This window comes from Tripterygium wilfordii, chromosome 21 (genome assembly GCF_013401445.1).
Source record: "Tripterygium wilfordii isolate XIE 37 chromosome 21, ASM1340144v1, whole genome shotgun sequence".
NCBI lineage: Eukaryota > Viridiplantae > Streptophyta > Magnoliopsida > Celastrales > Celastraceae > Tripterygium > Tripterygium wilfordii.
Genome location: NC_052252.1, coordinates 1,472,841 through 1,496,076, shown reverse-complemented (window position 1 = coordinate 1,496,076; position 23,236 = coordinate 1,472,841). Strand labels below are relative to the sequence as shown.

The 23,236-nt window shown below is 37.5% G+C and overlaps 5 protein-coding genes across 10 annotated transcripts; 1 reads left to right on the top strand and 4 right to left on the bottom strand.

Annotated features, from left to right (window-relative positions):
* Positions 1-441: 441 nt before the first annotated feature.
* Positions 442-4,056, bottom strand: LOC119988772 (protein SRG1-like). The gene is made up of 4 exons (XM_038833929.1): positions 3,696-4,056; positions 1,578-1,825; positions 1,144-1,468; positions 442-994 (listed from the first exon to the last, which is right to left on the bottom strand). The coding sequence occupies exons 1-4, from the start codon at positions 3,942-3,944 to the stop codon at positions 749-751; spliced, it is 1,068 nt and encodes a 355-aa protein (XP_038689857.1). The 5' UTR covers positions 3,945-4,056; the 3' UTR covers positions 442-748.
* Positions 4,057-4,989: 933 nt separating this feature from the next.
* LOC119988774 (NADH dehydrogenase [ubiquinone] iron-sulfur protein 6, mitochondrial-like) lies at positions 4,990-7,049 on the bottom strand. The gene is made up of 3 exons (XM_038833934.1): positions 6,893-7,049; positions 5,502-5,586; positions 4,990-5,390 (listed from the first exon to the last, which is right to left on the bottom strand). The coding sequence occupies exons 1-3, from the start codon at positions 7,007-7,009 to the stop codon at positions 5,281-5,283; spliced, it is 312 nt and encodes a 103-aa protein (XP_038689862.1). The 5' UTR covers positions 7,010-7,049; the 3' UTR covers positions 4,990-5,280.
* A 494-nt stretch (positions 7,050-7,543) lies between these two features.
* Positions 7,544-8,521, bottom strand: LOC119989662 (aspartic proteinase CDR1-like). Its single transcript, XM_038835324.1, has one exon. The coding sequence runs from the start codon at positions 8,519-8,521 to the stop codon at positions 7,544-7,546; it is 978 nt and encodes a 325-aa protein (XP_038691252.1).
* Positions 8,522-12,832: 4,311 nt separating this feature from the next.
* LOC119988773 (protein FLX-like 1) lies at positions 12,833-16,378 on the bottom strand. Of its 5 annotated transcripts, XR_005465673.1 has the most exons (5): positions 15,572-16,377; positions 15,341-15,471; positions 13,646-13,748; positions 13,322-13,404; positions 13,103-13,161 (listed from the first exon to the last, which is right to left on the bottom strand). XR_005465673.1 is itself a non-coding variant. In XM_038833930.1 (4 exons), the coding sequence occupies exons 1-4, from the start codon at positions 16,162-16,164 to the stop codon at positions 13,069-13,071; spliced, it is 909 nt and encodes a 302-aa protein (XP_038689858.1). In that variant the 5' UTR covers positions 16,165-16,378; the 3' UTR covers positions 12,833-13,068. The 5 variants fall into 5 exon arrangements, 4 of the variants coding, with proteins under 4 accessions (XP_038689858.1, XP_038689859.1, XP_038689860.1 ...); XM_038833930.1 differs by lacking the exon at positions 13,646-13,748 and having other exon boundaries at positions 12,833-13,161; positions 15,332-15,471; positions 15,572-16,378; XM_038833931.1 differs by lacking the exon at positions 13,646-13,748 and having other exon boundaries at positions 12,833-13,161; positions 15,572-16,164.
* Positions 16,379-18,944: 2,566 nt separating this feature from the next.
* Positions 18,945-22,375, top strand: LOC119988947 (trifunctional UDP-glucose 4,6-dehydratase/UDP-4-keto-6-deoxy-D-glucose 3,5-epimerase/UDP-4-keto-L-rhamnose-reductase RHM1). 2 transcript variants are annotated; one of them, XM_038834215.1, is made up of 3 exons: positions 18,945-19,102; positions 19,779-21,360; positions 21,455-22,375. In XM_038834215.1, the coding sequence occupies exons 2-3, from the start codon at positions 19,795-19,797 to the stop codon at positions 21,896-21,898; spliced, it is 2,010 nt and encodes a 669-aa protein (XP_038690143.1). In that variant the 5' UTR covers positions 18,945-19,102; positions 19,779-19,794; the 3' UTR covers positions 21,899-22,375. The 2 variants fall into 2 exon arrangements, with proteins under 2 accessions (XP_038690143.1, XP_038690144.1); XM_038834216.1 differs by having other exon boundaries at positions 18,947-19,102; positions 19,766-21,360.
* Positions 22,376-23,236: the final 861 nt, after the last annotated feature.

Here is a 23,236-nt window from a genome sequence, read left to right as displayed (position 1 = left end):
CTAGTTCTCCAATATCTGTGGATTGCATTTGAGAAGGTGGCCTCAAATAACCCAAGCATTGAGTGTTAATTCCCCCCAGTCATCTTCTTTAGTGCACTTGCAGAGGCACTACTGGAATTAACACTGTCATCACCTATGCTATCTGGAGAAGGAATCAACACTGACAAATAACCCAAGCATTGGGGTATGGTTTGTTTGGTTTGAAGGAGCTTTCTTGGTCTCAGAGACTCAGACCAAGTAGTTAGTGTAACCAAAATTAAGAAAGGACATTAATAGAGCTTGAAGGTTCCGTCCATCTTTATAAAAAATAAAATAAAAAAGAACTCCCCTGCAATCTATTAGGGCTTTTTTTCCTTTTGTATAATCTTTTGTAGGAAAGAAGAAGAAAATAACTCTTCAAAAGGGATAATTTGAGCTTCAAATAAGACCAGAAAATCCTAATAGCCAACGAAATTGACAGTAGAACTTGAAATATAATCCGGATCATTGCACGAGGACTACCATAGTCAATATGGTATGGAAAATTTGATACAGATTTATCCTCAGTAAAAATATACTAATCCTTCCCTTATTTTCCATACCTTTTTAGGGGTTTAAGCTTTGGATATTTGATTAATCCAGTACAAAACCATAATTTAAGGCTAATATTCGGTTACACACATTACTATATCATTTATATACTAGTAATAGGCCTGCAGGGAAGACCATGTTCTTGTACTTTAAACATCAATCAAATCTAACCTTGATTTTATTCGATTCTCAAGCTATCAAGGTAAGATTTTCCCCGAAGCTCACGAGAAAAAAGGCCCCGGAAGTAGTCTTGAACTCCAATTCTTCTGAACAATGCTGGTGATTCTTGAGTAATCAAGCTGGATGCTGGGCCTATTTCACCATCGTTTGCAGGGGCATGGAATGCAGCAATTGAGAGTCTTTCTTTCGCTGAGTTCACTATTGCACGGTGCTCGATGCTACGATATGCACCATTTGTTATAATCTGCCATTTAAACGTACAAAAATCGTCATTAGGTATGCTTTCTGCACTTATAAAGAACTATCAAAACTTAACGAGGTTGATCGTTGGAACATAAAACTGATGTGTCGTATCTACAGAGTTTAATGCTTCAAATTAAAATGCTTTATTACCTCTAGAACGTCTCCGATATTGACTACAATGGCATCTGGGACGGGTTTAACGGTAACCCATCTCCCATCTTTCTTTATCTGGAGACCTTCAACATCATTGACCTGTAGGAGGATAGTAAGACCTGTGGCATCAGAATGAGGGGTAAGGCCGATGACCTGCTCTGGTTGAGGACATGGTGGGTAGTAGTTCATTCTCATCGATTGCCTAACATCTCCAAATATTTCTTTCATCTCCTCAACTTTGATATTTAGAGCTTTTGCCATCTGACCTAGGATGGTTGATGTCAGATTCTTAACTTCCGTTGAATACATTTCCAAGGTTTCTCTGCATTAGTAATAACATTATTGAGTCGAAGAAAATAACAAGTTACAAAAACGAAACATAATTGAAATGTGCCAGAGCACATATTGAAACAAACTAAAACAGTTAACACCTGAAAGGAACAGGGAGCTTCGGGAATAGGTGGGATTTCCTCAAATGAGCTGGCTGAGTAAGCATGAAGAACAGGTCACCCCAATCGAGCTTTTGGTCCTCAGATACAACAAAGGCTTGTCCGAATCCCTCAATTTCTCCGGGATACTGCCAGAACTTTTTCTTCTCTTCCATCGGGAGATTGAAGAAATCCTGAACCTCTGCCTTCATCTTCTCTAATAATGAAGAGCTTACTCCATGGTTTACCAACTGCAGCAATTGCAAACCAATCACGGTTACCACACTCATTCTACCCAATAATGTGACCAAGAAATTTCGACTTTGGGGGTATGGTTTTCTGTTTCTTAGATACACAGACATAATTTTATAATGGAACAATACAGTTTTCTGACATACACTGTTTATGATCTGCTAAATTTCAATGTTCAGAAGCGCCTACCTTCAACGGCCGGAAAACATTAGAGGAAGTATACCAGTGATAAATTTTACAGCAAAACTCTAAACCATAAAAAATCATTTCTCAAAAATATAAAGTGCTTACAATATCCTAGGGAAGGTAACAAGTTATAAACAGGCAACCATCACTTTTGCTATTAACCAAATTCTCTTTTCATTAGGCAGAAAATAAAACAGGAAATCAAAAGTCATTTAATATTGTTTGGAAGTGTTTTTCCAATTTTAATTATTGTTTTGTTGAGCTCCTCACCCTTCACCTTCGCTTTCGTAATTATTTTCTTAATAAACGGACATCATTTCAAAGACTTTTCTTTGCAAAGTCTTAGTTTTCCATGGGGTGTAACTTTACGCAATATCAAATATCCATCTCATTCAGTAATAGTACATTTTACATAGGAAGTCTCACTATAAACAATAAAGTTTTCTTAGTTCTCATGGAAAACCTATTGAAGCTTGCAAAAACTTGCACAGAATATGCAATTAGCTTCAATATTGCATAGAGAAACTTTCTATGAGAACCTCATCATAGAGGTCAAAAGTTTGGCCGATAATTTGCATGAATGCAACCAAAGATTATGTCCTTGTCATGAGAATAACAGAACTACCAACCGCAAAAATGTAAGTCTGCACCTAAGTTTCTGGTTCAGTTATTTTTGCTTTTCCAATTCTTAAACGTTGCTTGGGACTTTGGAAAAAAAAGCCAAGGTTGGCAAGTTCAGTGCAAATGTTTTTCAGTAGAATATTGAGATTACCCTTGCACTCCCTACTTCCTACCCTTTAATTCCCAAGTCTAATAGTTCCAATTCAAACCAGATATTTTGGTGGAATCCAGTTGTAGAGGGACAGTGATGAAACTCTTCCATTTTCATCAAAGTCTTTTCCATTTCCATTTTCCAATCCTTTTCCGTGCACAAGGCTTCCACAGTGGGCGGAGTCGAGAACAGGCGAACATGTAGTCCAGTGGTAGAGTTGCAGAGGTGTAACCTAGAGGTCACCGTTACAATTCCTAGAAACAATCTCTCCACACATTATGTGTAGGTAAGGTTTGCGTACATTTTGTGTGTTCCCGATCCTGCCCACTGCGGGAGCCTTGTTACGGGTGTAGTTTACCTTACCTATCTCAGTCTTATTTCCAAACATTTTGGGGTTAGTTACATGAATCCATAAGAAAATTTATTGGGAATTCACTTTGTGGATTATCCTTCTGTCCTTTGCCCCTTGTTTTTGTCCAAAAATTAGGCTCTCTACAAATCCCTATACAGATAATTGCTTGCCTCACACTTTAATCTTTTCCTGCCAAAGTGCAGTTTTATCATTTTCCCTCTACTACAACGCTTAAACGTGAACACACAAAGTAATTATCATACACTTTAAGACATAAATTCAGTCAGGTCTGGCATATAAAACTGTCTGGGTTAATTGGGTTTTAGGTATTGTTTTATAGCCCTTGAATTGCTATTTATTAAATCTTTTCTAGTCCTTGGATGTATTAAAACAACAGAACTTTTTCTATAGAATAAGCTGATCATTTAACACATATTGGAACACCAGAACAGTAACTAGAATATAAATTCAAGTAAAAGAAAAATTATTAACAAATTTACTAACTTCCTTTGAACTGCTGCTTCTTAATCCTTTAAAACTAATGAGAAGGAAGAAATACCTGGAAGAAGCCCCAGTCTTTGCAGGCAAAATGAAGTTTGGCCAATTCAGCATCCACGGATTGTGAAGAAAACAGACTCTGCAAGTCGATAACAGGGATTTCAGGAGCCGAATCCCCATTAGAAATAATGGGTGGATCTTGGTTGGGACGAATATATCTTGGTGGGACGTTGAGCTCAGGCACCTTAACCAACTCTTGAACACAAGGCACAAGCAGAGAGCTCCCAAAACTCCTTGGCTTTGTCTCCATGACCTTCTGAAAGATGGGTATGCAATTTTCTACGCTTCTGAGGAAATTAAAGGAAAACCCACTACCTAACCCCCAATTTCCTTATCGAGTCCAAGCAGACTTTTATGGACAGATTGAATTGAATGGTCTAACAAATAGGACGATCTCCCCGTTTACTTTACGACTTTTGTGTTTCTGGTATTGACTATCCATTCAACTTTTCACTGGTCATCGTCTTTGCAAGTGGCAAGTCTTCCTTAGAAGGCTGACTGGTTTTTTTCTTCTAGAATCCAAAACTCTCTCTCTGCTTGGGTTGGGTTCAGCCATTTAGTCTCATAAAAATAGATAGAATAACCAACCACATCACATATTCGCTGTGATAATGGGGAAAAAAAACAAAATCATGCTTCCAATGCTTGATAACAATACTGCAACAACCAACGAGAGGTGACTGATTGACAATTGATTGGATTAGCATATGTGTGTCCAAAATTCGATTTCAATGAGAACCATATCTTTCAACGATATTTCAAAAAATACTACGTAGGATGTGTTTGATAGAACTCATAAGGTGTGAAAATAAACTAGCTTATAATAGCATGTTTGATAAAACTTATTTTTAAGCTTATAAACTAGCTTATGAGCTTCAAAATAAGCTCTGCCAAACATGCCATACAACAAAGAGTAGCTCCCAAGACTCAGTCTTGATATCCTCGATAATTTCGAAATATCTTGGTTAGCCTCCCCATTGAACCAAATGAGTACTCCTGCAATAAAGAAAGGACCTACAAATTTCACATAGTTTATCCAAATGAACAAAATTTTTGTTGGAAAATCTATCTTAGGCTAAAAAGTTCAAACAGTAACATGATTGTCAGCCCCAGGCGGCCAGGCATTGAATTATAACTTCTTCGTCCATCTGAAGCATATATAGGTAGCAAAACTACCGTCCCAAAAATTATGACAGAGAACCGTTTCCTTTAATCCAAAACTGGCTTGCCACTATCCACAGCTGATTGCAAGTGAATAAACTGAACAAAATTGAAACACGAGGTCCAAAAACAAATAAGAACAAAAGCCAGCATGATATATGACCAATACATTTCATCATCAGCAGCCCCCAAACCATGTTGGGTTTGCTACATGAAATCCATATGAGAAATTAGCCCGAACGAGCATGGAAAACAGGGACAACATAATCTTTATTCTGTGATAAACAAAGAACATGGAAGCATTGATTTATCAATTAGAAGCATGAAACGCTCCAACAAGATGGACAGTACATAGAAAAGTCTAAGCCCGTCACAACCAACCCAAGGATTGATTACATAAAATATTATGTAGCCAAAGGCAATCTTTAATGATGGTGATCCTGGACAAAGCGTAGGCCACAATACTTGCAGATAGCTGGTTCCTTCAAGTCGAGGCATATGAACTCAATTGGGTGCCCAAGTGCAGGATTAATATCTAAATCCAGAAAGTGGAAGAAAAATGTCACGGGATGTATAACCATTCAGCTTAAATAAACCATTTGAATAGCTTGGCCAGAAATGTTAAAAGGCAATAAGAATGACTGACCTCCTTCACAAGCAACAATCCTGCCTTCAACCTTGATGGGTGGAACTTCATTGATCAACTCCATTGGAGATTTCTTGCTTGTATCCTAAGTGTGAAATAAAAGCTTATTAATTTTCTGTCTTCCTTAAACCGATCTCCCAGCAGGAGCAAATAAAACCTATTTGAGTGACAGAAGAATCGTGAAAGACAACAAAAGTAACTGAAACCATTAAAAAAAACATGCGGGGAAGACCTTGGCAAGGGAAAGAACAGTTATGTCATAAATACAATTATCCACTGGCTGATGAGAGATAGAAAAGAAAGGTCATACAGACCATGGAATATAAATTTTCAGTAAAAAAATTTTACTATTTAAAATGCAGCAGTTCATGATGAAGGGTTAAGAAACCATACGTTTGCTAAAATTTATTTCAAAGGTTTGTAGACAATTGTTATAACATAAGCTCGGGAAAGCAATCTTTCCACTGAAACTTCCTAACATCCCCAGCAGCAAACTAAAACCGAAAACCATGCCTGCTTTATTATTCCACCATAAAAAAATACAGGAAAAACCAAAAACCATCTAAACTGGCGTTTGCACTAAAAAAAACACTTCTATAATGAGGTAGCCCCCTTCTTTGATTTTACTACTCCGCTTCCACATTAAGCGACATCCAGTAATCAAACCAGAAGTTCACCCTTAAGAAACTAAGGGGTCACACAAACTGTTCTGGATATGGCAAATTACACCTTTTGAGGACAAACAACTCGAGGAAAGAGAATTACATTGTCAACCACAAAGATATATCGTACGATTCAATGTCCGTCCTTGATAGCCACTATCAACTATCTCCTTAAAGTTGGTTCAGAGCTATGTTCTCCCCCTTTTCATTAAAGCCCCATTCATAATGGACATGAACTTAAGTTGATCTTCATGAAAAGAGAAATAACAAAAAAATCTAAAGCATACCGCATATGATATCTGTTTCTCTAAAAGATGAAAACTAAAGAAAAGCATCAGATAATGAATGAGAAACCTTCTTATATCTCTCTTGGTAACTAAAATTCCTAGAGACAGAAAACAGAACTAAAATTCCAAGAGACAGAAAACAGCTCTAAACAACCCTACGTATCTGAATTTTATCACAGAAAACATTAATTTTATCGAATTGCATAAATGAAGATAATATTATGGGGATATAAACCCTAATTCTAAATGAACTAGAAATTCAGCCCCAAAAGGGACAAAGCAGTATCAACTAAACAACTGAATCACAAAATCTTAGATTACAAAAAAAAAAAGGAATAAACCGTGAGTATATAAATCAAAACAGATGCATAAATAGCGTTGATTTCTCTCTTCTATCTTCCATTGACACTCAGAAGGAAAAGGAACAAAGAGGGATTCATACCTGCATCCACTTGGCTGTGTGGTTGCTGATTTGACCGGTAATGAGACTGAGGCTTCTTGTGTTTCTTCCCCCCAAATTTGATGATCTGCATAGGGCCTGCAACAGACTCAACGCCATTCTGGTTCGCTCGATCTTCAGAGAGAGAGAAAGAGAGACGATACATGAAAAAGGGGTTACCGGCCTATATCGTTTTTGGGTATTGGGCCTAGGAAGATTCAAGTGGGCTTTGGATAGCTGGCCCAGCTCATAATACATTTGATTTGTATGCAGTTGATAACCTAGCATGTGATTGCAGCCTTGCACCCAATTCTAAATCTCCGTTTGGTAGAGCGTTTGTTATGATTTTCAACGCTAATTCATTGAAGCACTATAAATATCTATGCTATGCAAGGATTAAAATTTGAAACAATGATTTTATTGTTTTAGCATATATTACTTTTAACTATGAAATGTAGGATCTACTTATTTCATTGTACATATCATGATGCATGTGGTTTGGAAACTATGAAATGAAAGAGCAAGGAATAAGCTGTGGTAACTTATTGTTGAATATAATCGAACTCGAATATCTTAATTAACAACAATCGGTTTTTTTAGGTCTAAATTAGTATGGGTTGACGCTGGGTTTGGGAAGACAAAATTGTGCAAGCTTCAGCCCAAACTGTTGCAGTTTGCTGGAACAAAAGATATTTTCCTATGTAGAAGATCATACTCTACCAGAAAGTTAACTTGTGACATGCTTCCAAGAATAGAAAGACGATCAGGAGTAGGAAGTATCATCATACAATACATATTATTGTAGTTGGCAAACGTATTTTTGAGTGGTAAATGAAGATCTGCACCAGTAAAATGGAATACCATGTTTGGAATCTTGACACCTGCAACAGAGTGTTTTTCATAGCATAAACGAAACAATTTTGTTGGATCTGGTACTGGGTTGGTACTATTACCAATTGTCTTCTTAACCATAGCTTCTAACTTATCATACACGGTTGAATGCAACAGTGTGAAGGTCGTCCCAGAATCTACCATGATATGATGCTGGCTTGGGCCTATGATACGACGATGGCTTTGGCCTATTGTCATTCTTTCTGTTCCAATACTAATGCTTTCAAGAACAATACAATAGAAAGTTGGCTCACATGTGGATACAAGTGGAGTTGAAACTACTCCTTCTCCAGATATCTCAGCTCTTGGTCCAAATATGAGCTTGCTGGTAGTTTGTGCTTCAACTGGAACCAAACAATACGAGAATTTGTGTTCGATTTGTGTTTTTAGTTGAGAAGTTAATGATAATGGCCCTCCGCCGAGGCCAACAACACCTTGTGTACGACTACTGAAACGACCATTATTACCATGACCACAACCAAACACGAATTTATGGAAATCATTCTTTTCATCTCTTGTAGAGTCCAAGTATAAGGTCTCTTTACTTAAGATTCCAGATGAATAGGACCCATCTTTGTAAGAGTAAGTATAGTTGCAGAGCCCAAAAAACCCACGCTTCTTGTTCTTCAAATGTTGACAGAATTCTGTTTCATAATCTAGGTCTTCATAGGTGGTGGATAGTTTCGGATAAAAGAATGGTGCATCTTGCTGGTAGCATCCGCGACAAGGATAACATTGCATCCATGTAAGGTCACTTCATGTGTCCACGACCGCAAGGATTTCAATCTGTTCGGAACCAATATATATTTTCATGAGATAGTTGTTCGAATTTGGAGCAACCACCGACACGATGTCTTTCACACCGATTTGCATGTTTGAGCCCGATCGATTGGCTCGATTTAGGGAACGCATAACATCATTTTTTATAAGCTCGGATGGAGTGAGAGAATGGTTATAGAATGGAGATAACGGAGAATCGCGATGAATAAGATCAACAACGAAGCTATTATGTTTTCCTTCAGTTTGAGACTGAATCAACACATTCAACAGAAGGAGAATCACAATAAGCTTCAGTTGATGCATTTGTTTTAAGTAAATTGAAAAGTGAAATGAAGAAGAAATGAAATATTTTGTGCTTTGTTTTACAAATAACATAGAGGTAATATTTCACTTTATAAAGGGAAAGCCACTTATCGCAACCTACAACTTTTCTTTGGCATAGAAATGATGTGAAAACATCAAGGATACATTGTTTAAAGCACAATAATTCTAACCTTTTGTGATTGGAGTTAATAAATCGAATATTGGATTAAACGTTTTCTACCATATATTTGTGAATGAAATTTAATTAAAACGTAGGAATATAAAAATATAGTTGTTATCTAATTCATAAAAATTATCTAGACATATGTTTCAAATGCATTTAGAAATGTTTTATACAAAATCAAAGCATGTTGTATGGCTGGCTTTGTAAATTTTATTGTATTCTAATTAACCTTGACAGTTAGATCGTTGATCACTAGTTATCGTTCCTTGGGTAACTCCCCAAACAATACTACATATTTTGTTTTTTATTTAAGACACAAAATATATTAAATTATTTCGATCATAAAATAATCAAAGCAAGCATCTAATGGCGGCAATTTTATATCTTCTGAGAAACCTAGAATAATTAAAATTTAAAAATAATATATTTTTTAGATACACCCACACACAGGAAAAAAAATAATTAGAAATTTTATTTACACACAACTAAAATACTAATTTTACATCACTTTTAAAACATTATAAGTTTACACCAAAATGGGATAAGTACTGAATTGACCCCTCTACTTTACTCTTTGGTTCAAAAAGGCCCCTAAACTTTGTTTTGGATTAAAAAAGCCCTGACATTTTGAAGAGTGGTACAAGTTAGCTCTTCTGTCAATCTCCCATTAAAAAACGCTAATGTGGCAAAAATTATCTGACATGGCATTGAAAAAAAAAACAAACAATTCTCATGTAAATGACGGGGAAGCCAACTATACAAACATCTATCAAAACCTAAAACATACCAAAAGAGGCGAGATTTGAAGTTCACCTACTTGTTTTGGCTTTCTCTATGTGCTCAACAATTACAACGGTATGTCTTCTGGTTTTTGGTTGATTTAAGCACTATTTTGGTTCGAGTTCCCCTTCTGATAGGTAGATTTCGATCTTGGGTTAAAGGATTCTGGGTTTGTTATGGGTTTCAATTTTGTGTGCCGATTTTACTTAGGGTTTCGATTTTGTTATCGGTTTTTATTTTGGGTGTCAATTTTGTTTAGGGTTTCGATTTCGTTGTGTTGATTTGTGGAGGGTTCCCAATTTGGGGGTGGATTCAGGTTTCGGGTTTTCTTCATATCTAACTGAAATTGATTTGAAATTGAACTTAAATGGACAAATCCTGTTTAATTGAACCGAAAATGGTGATGAGGAAGGAGAGAGCTACTCAGGTTATTTGTCTTTATGTTGAAACTATTTTACTCTGAACTATTTATGCTTTATTTGGAATGAGTTTGGATATCGTATTGTATGTGCATCAGCTATGAATGCATCTGTTTATGTTTTAGCATTATTAAAGGACTAATTTGAGCCATTCTGGAGAAATTGAAGGGCTTAAATGTCCCTTTATCAAAAGTAGAGGGGTTTCTTTGAACCATTTACGTAATTAAAATACAATTGGTCTCTGATAAATTTTTAAAGAAAATGTTACGTGTCACCATCTTATAGGATACATCCACATGTACGCCACGTAGGAAATGGAAATTAAAAAAAATTGGACTTAACTGCCACATCAGCCTTTTTTAACGGGAGATTGACAAAAGGGCTAACTTGTACCACTCTTCAAAGTGTCAGGGCTTTTTTGATCCAAAATAAAGTTTTGGGGCCTTTTTGAACCAAAGAGCAAAGTAGAGGGGCCAATTCAGTACTTACCCCCACCAAAATTTTATAAGTTTACACAAATTTTTGATGAATAAACCAAAATACCATTGATTTGTAAAATATTAGAAAGAATATTGTTAAGTTTACACACAAACTATACCCATAACCCACAATTGTCCCCTTCCCTCCCTTACCGATTTCGCCATTACCATACAGTAGCTCCCACCGTTTCTACACATTCATTGGGTGGTGTTGGTCATCTGTTATGATTTATCACCATAAATTCGTCATACTAAATACTACACATTCATGATTTTTTTTTTCAAAATTTTTTAAATTTCTTTGGTGCACCAAAATGGTGCACGAGTTGTAGGATCAATTCTAAGCGCACTGGTCCTAGCCCCAATCCAGCCGAACCTGGCTCAACTAAATGAACTTAATGCAACTATGGCTAGACTCATTTAATAGTAACCCCGGACAGTCTAAGCTGTTAGCTTACAAGCCTCCCCATTCGAGGGGTGAACCTTGTGACCATCACAAAAGCCGCTCCTTTTATGGCAAACAATAGGATGCCAGACCCAGCAATAGTGATTAGCGCAAGGAAAAGGAAAGAAAATGCCTCGAGTGAACAAAGACACAAACAAAGAGGTAATAACTGATAAGCACCAGCCGTCAAGAACATTTTTTGAACAAAATTCATGTTAAAACAACTGAACAGGAAAAAAACTGATGCCCATATTTGCATTTGATAGACAAAATAGAAATTTGATATATTGCACCTCAAGCTAATATTAATTGTCGTCAACACTTTTAGGTAAAACTTGAAGAACCAAATAGTTATATAAAAAAAAAAGGAGTCTGAAAATGCAGCCGGAGATAGTACAAGAATATCACGGATTGAGTTGGAGAAAAATATATCTGTTTCCTTGAGGAGGATGCTGCATATCATACACTCCCCAGGGACCAGGACCAGGACCAATGACGGAATTGAGTCTCGGAGAAAGCCTTGAAACCCTTGCCTAAACTTGGAGAGAAGGAGGTTTGCAGCCAAAAACCCAAAAATAAATGTGCATCTTCTAATTTCGTGGACCACCTATATACCCGGGTTGGAAAATAGGAAACCTAAAACTAGTTGAATTCTGCAATTATCAGCGTCGGAGGCCGCTCGAGCACCCCATAATGTGGTTTCTGCCTCCGCTGGTCCTTTTTAGCACGCTGGAGCAGCCCCATGTTCCACGAGACTTCTTTTGGCACGCTCGAGCACCTGTGGGCGCTGGAGCAACCTTCTAGTACCTTTTAGAGCTGATTGGCCCTTTCTTCACTCTATATGTTTGCGCCAACTCTTCTATAATAAAAACACAAGAAATTCAAATAGCATCAACTCCATTCCATCAAAATTCCCGAGAACTTAATAAGAAATATGCACAAAGGTGTGATATAAACATATACACATCAACCAGCTCCATATCGAGGAAGCTTTGTGCATTACTTTGTACCTGAAGTTTGAGAGGAAAGGATGTCCGATTGAATCCCAAAACATAATAACATCAGATAAAGAATAAGAATCCTTACAAGTTATATCTCTCTTGGAAACTAAAATTCCAAGGAACCAAAAACAGCTCTAGAAACCCCAAGTACATGAATTTTATCAGAGAGTTTATATATTTTATGGAATTGCATACAGAGGATAATATTATGGGGATATAAACCCTAAATCCTAAATGAACTCGAAATTCAGCCCCAAAAGGGACAAAGCAGTATCAACTAAACCACTGAATCACAAGATGTTAGATTAGAAATAAGGAGTAAACCGTGTGTATATAAAATCAAAACGATGCATCAATAGCGTTGATTTCTCTCTTTTATCTTCCATTGACACTCTAAACTCTAAAGGAAAAGAACAAAGAGGGATTCGTACCTGCATCCATTTGGCCGTGTGGTTGCTGATTTGAACCAGTAATGAGGCTGAGACTTCTTGTGTTTGTTCTCCTCAAATTTGATGATCTGCATAGGGCTTGCAACAGACTCAACACCATTCTGGTTCGCCCAATCTTCATAGAGAGAGAGAGACAATACATGGAAAACGGTAAAAGGGTACTTTTCATCCCTCAACTCAAAATTCATGTTAAAACAATTATCAAGCTCAAATGAACTGAACAGAAGAAACTGATGCCCATATTTGCATTTTATAGACCAAAATAGAAATTGATATATTACATCTCAAGCTAATATTAATTGTTCAACACTTTTAGGTACAACTTGAAGGACCAAATAGTTAAGAAATTCTCCAAAACTGTCTACAACGTCTTATAACAGTTCAGAAACCCAAACAAGTTGCAGTCGGAGACAGTACAGGATTATCGTGGATTGAGTTGGAGAAAAATCTATCTGTTTCCTCGAGGACGCTGCATATCATACGCTCCCCAGGGACTTGGACCAGCTCCATATCGAGGGAGACTTTGTGCATTACTTTGTACCTGAAATTTGAGAGGAAAGGATAACATCTCCGATTGCTTCCTAAAACATAATAACATCTTCCATATATATATATATCCTCATATGCAAATCATATACATACACGCAAACATTCTGAACGTGCAATCATGCACGGAAAGTAGATGAAATAGTAAAACTCACAGGGTTCAATCCATAACCAGCAGGATAAGGGTTTCGAGCATAAGAAACTTCAGGATTGCCATAATCTGCACCATATCCTGCATCTGCACAAAAATTAATGATGAAACTTAAGAGCCACTGACACTGTAAATAAAGCTCCACAATGAAAAAGTAACTCAAGAATACGATATCAATCTCTAATGAAGCATTATTGTTACAAGAACAGTTGATTCAGATAGATTAAGCCATTTTTCTTCTTAAACTTGTCTCACACCAATTAAAATTTACAGAAATCTAGGTAACAGATGAAGCAAATGTACATGGGGCAATGGGAAGGCAATTTACCCAGGCACAATTTCCCTTTTCCCAGCAGCTCCCGGCCATTGATTCCGCCAATAAATCATTACTACTAACCCAGCTGACTCCAATCAATTGCCAAATGTTATCCCTTATAATCCGCATCCAGGTGCAATGAAGAAACAAGTCATTGAGAATTTCAGTGTTTTCTTTGCATAAAGAACATCTGTTGGTGACTGAAACCTTTCTTTGCAGAAAATCAATTGCTAGAATTTTACCCCATAGGGCGTCCCACATAGAAAAAAGACACTTTTGGTGATGTTTTGGCTTTCCAAATATTGAACCGTGGAAAATTTGATCTTCCTCTGTGATAATTCACGTTAATAGTATCATTGTAAAAAGATCTTACTGAAAACTTGTGGTCTTTAGTAAGAGCCAAGCAGATCTTATCTTCATGGTCTGAAATAACGTTTTTCATTGTAGATCAGCCGCCAAAACTTATAGAACATGTCCATCTCCCGGTCTTGAGCACTCCCTGAGAAGTTAATATTCCAAGAGTTGGCACTAACAGAGGCTGCAAGGTAGTCAGTATTATAAGCTTCATTATCTCTTGCCAGATTATAAATGCTGGAAATCAATCTTTGAGAGAACAGCTGCCTACCCATACATCATACCAGAATTTCACCTTCCTACCATTGCCCACCCATAAACTGCAGAACTTGCAACAATTATCCCATCTTTTTTTGGTATGCTTCAACAAGCCACAGTCATGAGATTGTCTACTCTGTTTAGTTATGCATTCCTTCCTATTAGAGCCATACTTGGCGACTATCATTATTCTCCAAAAATGATCAGTGTTTTGACAAAATTTCCACATCCACTTAGCTAGAAGAGTCCCATTGAATTCTTTTGAGAGAAGTGATCTCTATACCACTACGCTTTTTTTGGACGTTTGATTAAGTGCCAGTTGATTAAATGAATCTTTCTACTTCCTTCTTTGTCTCCCCATAAAAATCAAATCCCTTCTGAAAGTACTCTTTGTCAGAGCCCATCTTCTCGCCTTCACTAGATGCCCTTTTTTTTCTCCAACCACCTAGCCTTTTTAAACAACCTCTGTACTACTGGATTACAGATCAATATATCATTCAATTTACCTCCAAGAGGAACTTCCAGGTATTGCCTAGGCCACGTATCAATTCGACAACCAAGGGCATCTGTCAAATCATAGATGGCACGGAGATTATGAATTTGATCCATATTTGCCTTGAACTCAAAGTATCATGTGCATAAAGCATGCTCGAAATAGTCACTTGATATCTTCCATCTCCAATTCTGGCACCACCAATGAACCATGTTCCGCTGCCCCATCAATCACCAACTTATTAAGTCCATTCTGAAATGAAGATGAAAGGACAGAGAGGGTCTCCCTCTCTAAATCCCTTAGTAGACCGAAAGAATTCTGAAGCAGCACCATTTACGACGACAGAAAAGGACGCTATAGTTACAAATCTTCTAATCCGCCCATGTTTCCTTCCCTTTCTTTTTCCGTTTGGCAGCTATCTATTAAAAATTGGAAGCTTCTAAACATTTTACTGCCATTTTTATCCTACTTTTTTTGCTCCATTCCTCAGCATTATTGAAACAACATTTTCCAAAAATATAAGGTCATTGAAGAACGTTAAGTTTAAACTTCAAAACAATTAACAATTAGAAATAACACAGAGAAGTGCATACCAATCATACCAGGATTCACAACAGCTGCTGCAGCTCGAAGCTTCTCTAATTCCCGAGCCATTGATATCAGTTTCTCCTCCATCACCCGACCATGTTGATAATTATCAGCGTACTCTTTCTTCTCGTACTCAATAGCAGCACTACATACCAGAAAAACTATATAAATCAGCAAATAATAAAGGTATTAGGTATACAGTCATATACTCTGCCCCCAACAACAAATTGTAGGTAAACTTATACCTTGCACGCTGCAGTTCCAGTTTCATGTTCTCAATCTCCGACTTCAAAGCCGGCACCTGCTGCAAATCTGCTGTAACTCTGGCCAAGTCTTGGTTCATCATTTGCACTCTACCAGTGAGTTCCTGCCTTCCTTCGGTAAGTTCCTTAATATCAGCATTAACATGAGCAAGCTCACTTCGCATAGACTCGACCCCTCTAACATCCATTTCCAACAGAACAGATTTATCATACAACTCCCTCATCTGGGCATCCGTTTCCGCCCGCAAAGAGTCAGCAAAGTGCGCCATCTGTTGCAACTTGTGATGGGTGATCTCCAATTCCTGCTTCAATGCTACATGGGTTGTGGCCAGACGCTGATTATCTTCCAACAAATTGTGAATATCTTGATTTTGCAGTGCTAGGTGCTCCCCGATCATCGCAGAGTGAGGCGGAAACCCTCTATTGCCGCCAATTCCGAACTGGGTTTCACGCAGTTCTTCAAGAAGAGCAGGATGAGGCGGAATTCTGTCGTAAGGAATTTCATCCACAGCTGGTAAACCAGTGTGACGACCACCTTTCATCGGAAGAGGCGGTCCGCGGTTTCTTCGAGACATTGAGAGTCTCTACAATTCAGAAATCCAAAAACTGTATTGAAAGCTTAAATTCAAACTGAGCAACCTGAATTAACAAAAAATTTAAGGAAGAAGAATAGAAGATAAACCAGAAAAAAAAAATAAAAAAAATTGCCCTAAAGCAATAGAAATCACTTCAGGAGTTCAGGGTTTGGCTACGGTCCCTCCTTTGTGCCGCCTATCTACGAAGTACGAACCAACAGGCAACAGTTCGTACTCCGTACGGACCGTACCACCACATACAAAAAATAATAAACGTAAATTTACAATTATTAGCCAATAACCACTTTTTTATGTTAATGTATAAACACTATTTACACATCATCTCAAATTAAATAAACCTCGCTTAAAAATATAACCAAATCGATCACATTTATTTATTTGTATTTTTTCAAAAAACACAAGCCAAATATATTGTGGATTTTAGGAGTCTTAATACGAAAGATATTTATGTAATGTCAATACTAGTAGATAATAGTCATGGGTGCTGCTCAGCATGAGGTGCTATCCATGGATTGATGGATGAATAGTATGTTGTAGATATACAATCGTCATCATGGAAATAATATATGCCGTTTTCATTCAATATGAATTTTGGATGCACTATGATAATCAAGCCTAAAATAAAAAAGTTATTGGGCCAGTTCGGGTCACCGATTTGGGCCAGGTATCACGCCCCGATGCAAACCTCTATTAACAGCAGAAATTGAACCAAATAATCATAACATTTCAGATAACAAATATGTTGGCATATATACTATGTTATTTTTAAATTTGTTTATCAAACCAACCCGCTATAATTCCCAACACATAAACAAGCTAAGGTATTGGTACCTAACTCACATTCACCAAGGCCTGTCATGCCACTGATTAATATGTTTTTTTGGTTTAGTTTTTGGGGTTTGGTAGGAGATGTGGTGGTGGAGGAATGAGTAAATGAATGAATGGAAAGTGGCCTTAGGCTTGTTTTCTAGCAACTTCTTTAGTTTTAAATGTCACTATGTTATGGTTAGGTGATGCAATATTTGTGATGTTTTTACGCAAAAGCCATCCCACACCATGATCCATCCTTACATGATAATTTTCGGAATCAGTAGTGATACGCTCTCAATACTCTAATGGATATATCAAACCACTCGTGAAAATAATTCTTTCTTTTCTTATAGGAGAAAGAGAATGAGGAGACTTGAACTCGAGATTTCTATAAAATATCACGCATATTAATGTCAAGCCAAGGTATCTCTAGTACCTAACTCACATTTACCCAGGCCCGTTCATACAACTGGGGTTACTACACGAGAAACAATATGGTCCTATGTTTTTTTTTTGGGGTTTGGTAGGAGATGTGGTGGTGGAGGAATGAACGAATAGTAATTGATTTAAATGTTAGGGTTAGGTGAGGAGTGATGACTGACGAGTGAGAGGACGATGGGTGAATCATTGTTTTCGCTCAAAGCAAAGCAAAATGGTGAAAGCAATTGTAATGATACTATTTTTTTTTTCTGGAGTCAACAAAATGCGTTGGGATATGTGTTTCGTTAATGTAATTGTATCAACAAAGTATATTGATACAATGATATAAATTTATTGACTTGATTTTTGTGTAATAGAGGTGAGACTCAATATTGATTTTAGTGTAAAATGTGTATGTATGTGCTGTGGAGCCCACTTGTTAAAACAAATATATGGGCATGGACAATGTCATACCCACATTCATGCTCCAACAAAAATAGGCAAGTAAAAGACGGCCTCCATTGGAGCTTTGTTTTTAGGTGTGCCATTAGAATGACACAACAAAACCATCCATGCCCCATTAAAAACCCTCCATTGCAATTGCTCTGAGTAGAGAATTCTAATTTGTTATTTGGGTCATCATTTTCCCACTTCCACGAGCTCATACGTTCGAGTGTGGGAGAACCCGAATAATTTTAAAAATAAAAAACCGTGATGGAAGGGTATATATATGTAGAGGTAGACAAAGCAGACAAGACTTTGGATGTCAAAGGCAAAACGCATCCATAATTACCTTATCATAATATTTTCATAGAGGAAAACATTTAATATTTTTAATAAAAAGGTAAGCAAGAGTCATTTCCATATTATTGCACACGGTTTTGCGTCGGCTTTGACAAGTAAACACATTACAGCTTCAACTCCAAAAGTAGTCGCCACCCTTGATTGAATCATATCTTCTTTTATATAAAAATATAATAATAAACATACCAAATAAGGGATATACATGCATATTGCATAAACAAGTATGTGCATTAGTGTATTTGAAAAACCATTTGGGTGATAATATGTTGATGAATTTTTCTAGGGTCAAATCCTATAAATTCAGAAGATATTGAATTCGATTTTCACTGAAAACAATATCTTTTATTATTATATATAGAGATTAACTTAATTTACCGTGTCATCGGGTTAGAAAGTTGAGTAATTGTACTATTAATTCTTTTGATAATGATTTTAAAGTGAAATTTGAAAATACAAAGATAAAAATAGATGGGTGGTTGCTAAGCAAGTCAAAGGAGAAAGAAAGACCTTTTAAAATTTTAACTATTAAATAATTAATCACAAAATTAATATTAATTATTAATTAAGATATAAAACCTAAATCCTAACGAACCCAAAACACAAGTCATGCAAACAGAGGGCATTTTCGTCATTGCGTGCCTTTTCTTGGCTCTCCTTAACTGTCTCCAGACACGATCACGCGTATCTATATATAGAGCAGCAGATGCGCAACTTCCTCTCTGACTTGCTTGCTTGCTCGCTCTTCATTCTCTCTTCGTTATTTCTTCACCATTTCCCCGTCTTAGTCTCTTTCTCCCTCTAGTTCCTTCTAACACTACTGAATTTGAAGTTGAATCGCCAATTGAAGCATTTTGTTGGTTGTTGATTGCTCTGGATCAGACTTGTAAGTCATGAATTTGGTGCTGCCTGTGTTATGCTCGATTATGTTTATGTGATTGTGCAAGTTTTTCTTAATCTTGTAGTTAATTTCGTTATTGAAGTTGTTTTATGAATTGATTGTGTATCCTTTTCTGTGGATCTGTTGATGAATGTGATGTTTTTTTTTGAATTTTGAATTCCTGTGCGCATCAGTCGTTTGTAGTTAAAGCTGGATCTGTTTGTTGTAGATCTCATTTTTATATTGTGGGAGATCTTACTGGATTCAATTTATCATTTGGAAAAAAAAGTTGTGATCTGGTTGTTCATTTGTTTGTATGGGCATTACTGGTCTCTTTTTTCTTGGTCGGAATCAAGGAGGATTGTTCTATACAGAATCGAAACTGTACTGCTCTGTATCAGATTTAACTGATTAGATTGTTATTATTTATGATCCCAATTAGCGGAAAAAAGGAGATCGACGTTTACTCTTCCTTTGGTTTCCGTGCAACCAAATGAACCTATAGGTTAGTTGATCTGGTACCAATGGATGAGTGGCGCGCATTTCTTCAGTTCTTTATTTATTTATGTGTATTGATCCGTACCTTTTTTGTTTTATCGTGATCTACATTGGTTGTTTTGTGAAATTATATTTTGTTTTCCTTGTGATTCTAATTCTAGTTCTCTGTAATTGTCATATGCAGAAGTAGCTTGGACAAAATGGCTACTTATACTCCAAAGAACATCCTAATTACTGGTGCTGCTGGGTTTATTGCATCCCATGTTTGTAATCGGCTCATCCGTAACTACCCTGACTACAAAATTGTTGTGCTTGATAAGCTTGATTACTGTTCAAATCTGAAAAATCTACTGCCCTCCAAATTATCCCCCAACTTCAAGTTTGTTAAGGGAGATATTGGAAGTGCTGATCTTGTGAACTACCTTCTCATTACGGAGTCCATTGACACAATAATGCACTTTGCTGCCCAGACCCATGTTGACAACTCCTTTGGTAATAGCTTTGAGTTCACCAAGAATAATATCTATGGTACCCATGTCCTTCTTGAGGCCTGCAAGGTCACTGGCCAGATCAGGAGGTTCATCCATGTAAGTACAGATGAGGTTTATGGGGAAACAGATGAGGATGCTGTTGTGGGAAACCACGAGGCTTCTCAGCTTCTCCCAACAAACCCATACTCTGCGACAAAGGCTGGAGCTGAAATGCTTGTTATGGCTTATGGTAGGTCGTATGGTTTACCTGTGATAACAACACGTGGAAACAATGTTTATGGGCCCAATCAATTTCCTGAAAAATTGATCCCCAAGTTTCTCCTACTGGCAATGAGGGGAAAAGTTCTACCAATTCATGGGGATGGATCCAATGTGAGGAGCTATTTGTATTGTGAGGATGTTGCCGAGGCTTTTGAAGTTATACTTCACAAGGGAGAGGTTGGCCATGTTTACAATATTGGGACAAAGAAGGAAAGAAGAGTAATTGATGTGGCCAAAGATATATGCAAAATTTTCGGGATGGATCCAGATACAAATATCAAGTTTGTGGATAACAGGCCTTTTAATGACCAGAGGTACTTTCTGGATGATCAGAAGCTAAAGAATTTGGGCTGGTCTGAAAGAACTGCCTGGGAAGAAGGGTTGAGGAAGACAATGGAATGGTATAATCAGAATCCTGATTGGTGGGGTGATGTCTCTGGGGCACTGCTCCCTCACCCAAGAATGTTAATGATGCCTGGTGGGAGACACTTTGATGGATCTGAAGAGAACAAGTCACCAACTCATGTATCCAGTAATTCTAACCAGTCCAAAATGGTGGTTCCAGTATCCAGGAGCAGTGGCTCTCCTCGAAAACCACCATATAAGTTCTTGATCTTTGGCAGGACTGGCTGGATCGGGGGACTACTTGGCAAGTTATGCGAGAAACAGGGTATTCCATACGAGTATGGAAGGGGCCGTCTGGAGGATCGCTCGTCACTAATAGCAGATATTCAGAACGTTAAGCCCACCCATATTTTCAATGCTGCTGGTGTGACTGGGAGACCCAACGTTGACTGGTGTGAATCCCATAAGACAGAAACTATTCGCACCAATGTTGCTGGAACATTAACGTTGGCAGATGTTTGCAGAGAGCATGGACTCTTGATGATAAACTACGCCACCGGGTGTATTTTTGAGTACGATGCCACTCATCCTGAAGGTTCAGGCATTGGGTTCAAAGAAGAAAACACACCAAATTTCACTGGCTCCTTCTATTCGAAAACCAAAGCCATGGTAAATTTTACTTGGAACATCAAATTATATGTCAAATTTTCATCTAGTTCTTGAATTCTATTTTCTAAATCATGTCCTTCTGTGATGCAACCAGGTTGAAGAGCTCTTGAAAGAATATGACAATGTCTGTACCCTTAGAGTCCGAATGCCAATATCATCTGACTTAAACAACCCTCGCAACTTCATCACCAAGATATCTCGTTACAATAAAGTTGTCAATATCCCCAACAGCATGACCATCTTGGATGAACTTTTACCTATTTCTATTGAGATGGCAAAGCGGAACTTGAAGGGTATATGGAACTTCACGAACCCTGGGGTCGTTAGCCACAATGAAATCCTCGAGATGTACAAGAGTTACATCGACTCCAACTTCAAATGGGCTAACTTCACATTGGAGGAGCAAGCCAAGGTCATAGTTGCCCCTCGAAGCAATAATGAGATGGATGCTACAAAGTTGAAGACGGAGTTCCCTGAGTTGCTGTCTATCAAGGAATCGCTGATTAAGTATGTCTTTGAACCGAATAAAAGGACCTAAGCATGATAGCATATGCAGTTGTATGTCTTTGGATGGCATGTTACTTCTACAACGTTGAAGACAAAGTTCTCTGAGTTTCTGTCTATCAAGGAATCGCTGATTTAAGTATGTCTTTGAACCGAATAAACGGACCTAAGCAGGATAGCATATGTAGTTGTATGTCTTTGGATTGCATGTTACTTCTCACATAGCTCTACATTACTCACCTATAATTCATTGTTAGCTTCATTCCATTCCGCAGTATTACCCTTGGACTAGAAATTTGACGAGGATAAGCGTCTCGGTTGTGCTTCTTTAATTAAGTTTTTTTGTTCTTTTTGGAATAAGTATTTTAGTTGGCGTCTTCGCCTGGTGGCTCAAAAAAGCTTCTCTAGGATTGGATTATCTGCAAACTTGCAGAAGTGTATTCTCTATAATTGATTGGAGTAATGTTTGTTTTTCTATTCTTTATTATTTTGCTCAAAAGTTGAAGAGCTGTGTTATACTGTTATTGCATAAATTCTCTTGCTAGCGAATTCCCTCTGATTTAGTAGTGGAAGATCTATTCATGTCTCATGATAAACTTTATTTTTCTAAAAATAAAGTATCTTCAGGTGTATAATGTGCACATTGGAGAAACTAAAAAGCATTTTTTGGCACTTAATTTGTCATAGAAATCCGAACATAGCTTTTGCGCAGGGGATTCCTAGTATGAGGAGTCACTGGTAGCAGGACAGATATGTTCTGTGTATCCAAAGTGTTGAGAGATTAAGTGAGATTTTTGAAACTCTCTTGATCATGGTCCTTGGCTGACAACTAGCAACCTACTCACGTGGTTACACTAGCGAGTATGCACACAAAAGACTTGTGTGCATACTTCATTATACTAAGTATTACTAACATGCCATCAACAATTCATAGTGGAGTGGCGCGACTATGATAGGTTTAGGAGCTTGAGCTGGGCATAAAGATTAAAGACTAAAGGGTGAGAGTACCTGCTCAAGTAGCTGGTCCTGTTCCATGTTTCCAATGGAGGAAGATTTGGTCGGTCGGAGACGGGGCGTGAGTGGTGATGGTGGCACAAAAAATTGCAAACTAATATCTCACTTCGGATTGTCATAACTCAATCGAGTGGTATATAGATAAAGCTCTTGTGCTTCTTACACAAAGATTTTTTTTTGGATGTAAGAACCAATGATGATGAACCCATCAAAAACAAAGTTCGGACTTGTGGCCTAGAACATACACTATCTTTGATGTGTTCGGACTTGGATTTTTAACATGATATCGGAGTGAATACTCAATCCATTTGGACGTGGTCTCTACCTGTCCACTTTTTGCGTGTGACATAACCCAACC

What these genes read in the sequence shown, in the direction of transcription:
- LOC119988947 (XM_038834215.1), top strand. Translation starts at nt 19,795, where the DNA reads ATGGCTACTTATACTCCAAAGAACATCCTAATTACTGGTGCTGCTGGG. An exon ending in ATTCGAAAACCAAAGCCATG is followed by an intron (nt 21,361 to 21,454) that starts GTAAATTTTACT and finishes TGATGCAACCAG; the next exon opens with GTTGAAGAGCTCTTGAAAGA.
- LOC119988772 (XM_038833929.1), bottom strand. Translation starts at nt 3,944, where the DNA reads ATGGAGACAAAGCCAAGGAGTTTTGGGAGCTCTCTGCTTGTGCCTTGT. An exon ending in AAGACTGGGGCTTCTTCCAG is followed by an intron (nt 1,826 to 3,695) that starts GTATTTCTTCCT and finishes CAATTGCTGCAG; the next exon opens with TTGGTAAACCATGGAGTAAG. An exon ending in AAGCTCCCTGTTCCTTTCAG is followed by an intron (nt 1,469 to 1,577) that starts GTGTTAACTGTT and finishes TTACTAATGCAG; the next exon opens with AGAAACCTTGGAAATGTATT.
- LOC119988774 (XM_038833934.1), bottom strand. Translation starts at nt 7,009, where the DNA reads ATGGCGTTGAGTCTGTTGCAGGCCCTATGCAGATCATCAAATTTGGGG. An exon ending in ACACAGCCAAGTGGATGCAG is followed by an intron (nt 5,587 to 6,892) that starts GTATGAATCCCT and finishes TTTCACACTTAG; the next exon opens with GATACAAGCAAGAAATCTCC. An exon ending in GATTGTTGCTTGTGAAGGAG is followed by an intron (nt 5,391 to 5,501) that starts GTCAGTCATTCT and finishes TTCTGGATTTAG; the next exon opens with ATATTAATCCTGCACTTGGG.
- LOC119989662 (XM_038835324.1), bottom strand. Translation starts at nt 8,521, where the DNA reads ATGCAATGTTATCCTTGTCGCGGATGCTACCAGCAAGATGCACCATTC.
- LOC119988773 (XM_038833930.1), bottom strand. Translation starts at nt 16,164, where the DNA reads ATGTCTCGAAGAAACCGCGGACCGCCTCTTCCGATGAAAGGTGGTCGT. An exon ending in TGTGAATCCTGGTATGATTG is followed by an intron (nt 13,405 to 15,331) that starts GTATGCACTTCT and finishes ATTTTTGTGCAG; the next exon opens with ATGCAGGATATGGTGCAGAT. An exon ending in CTGGTTATGGATTGAACCCT is followed by an intron (nt 13,162 to 13,321) that starts GTGAGTTTTACT and finishes CTCAAATTTCAG; the next exon opens with GTACAAAGTAATGCACAAAG.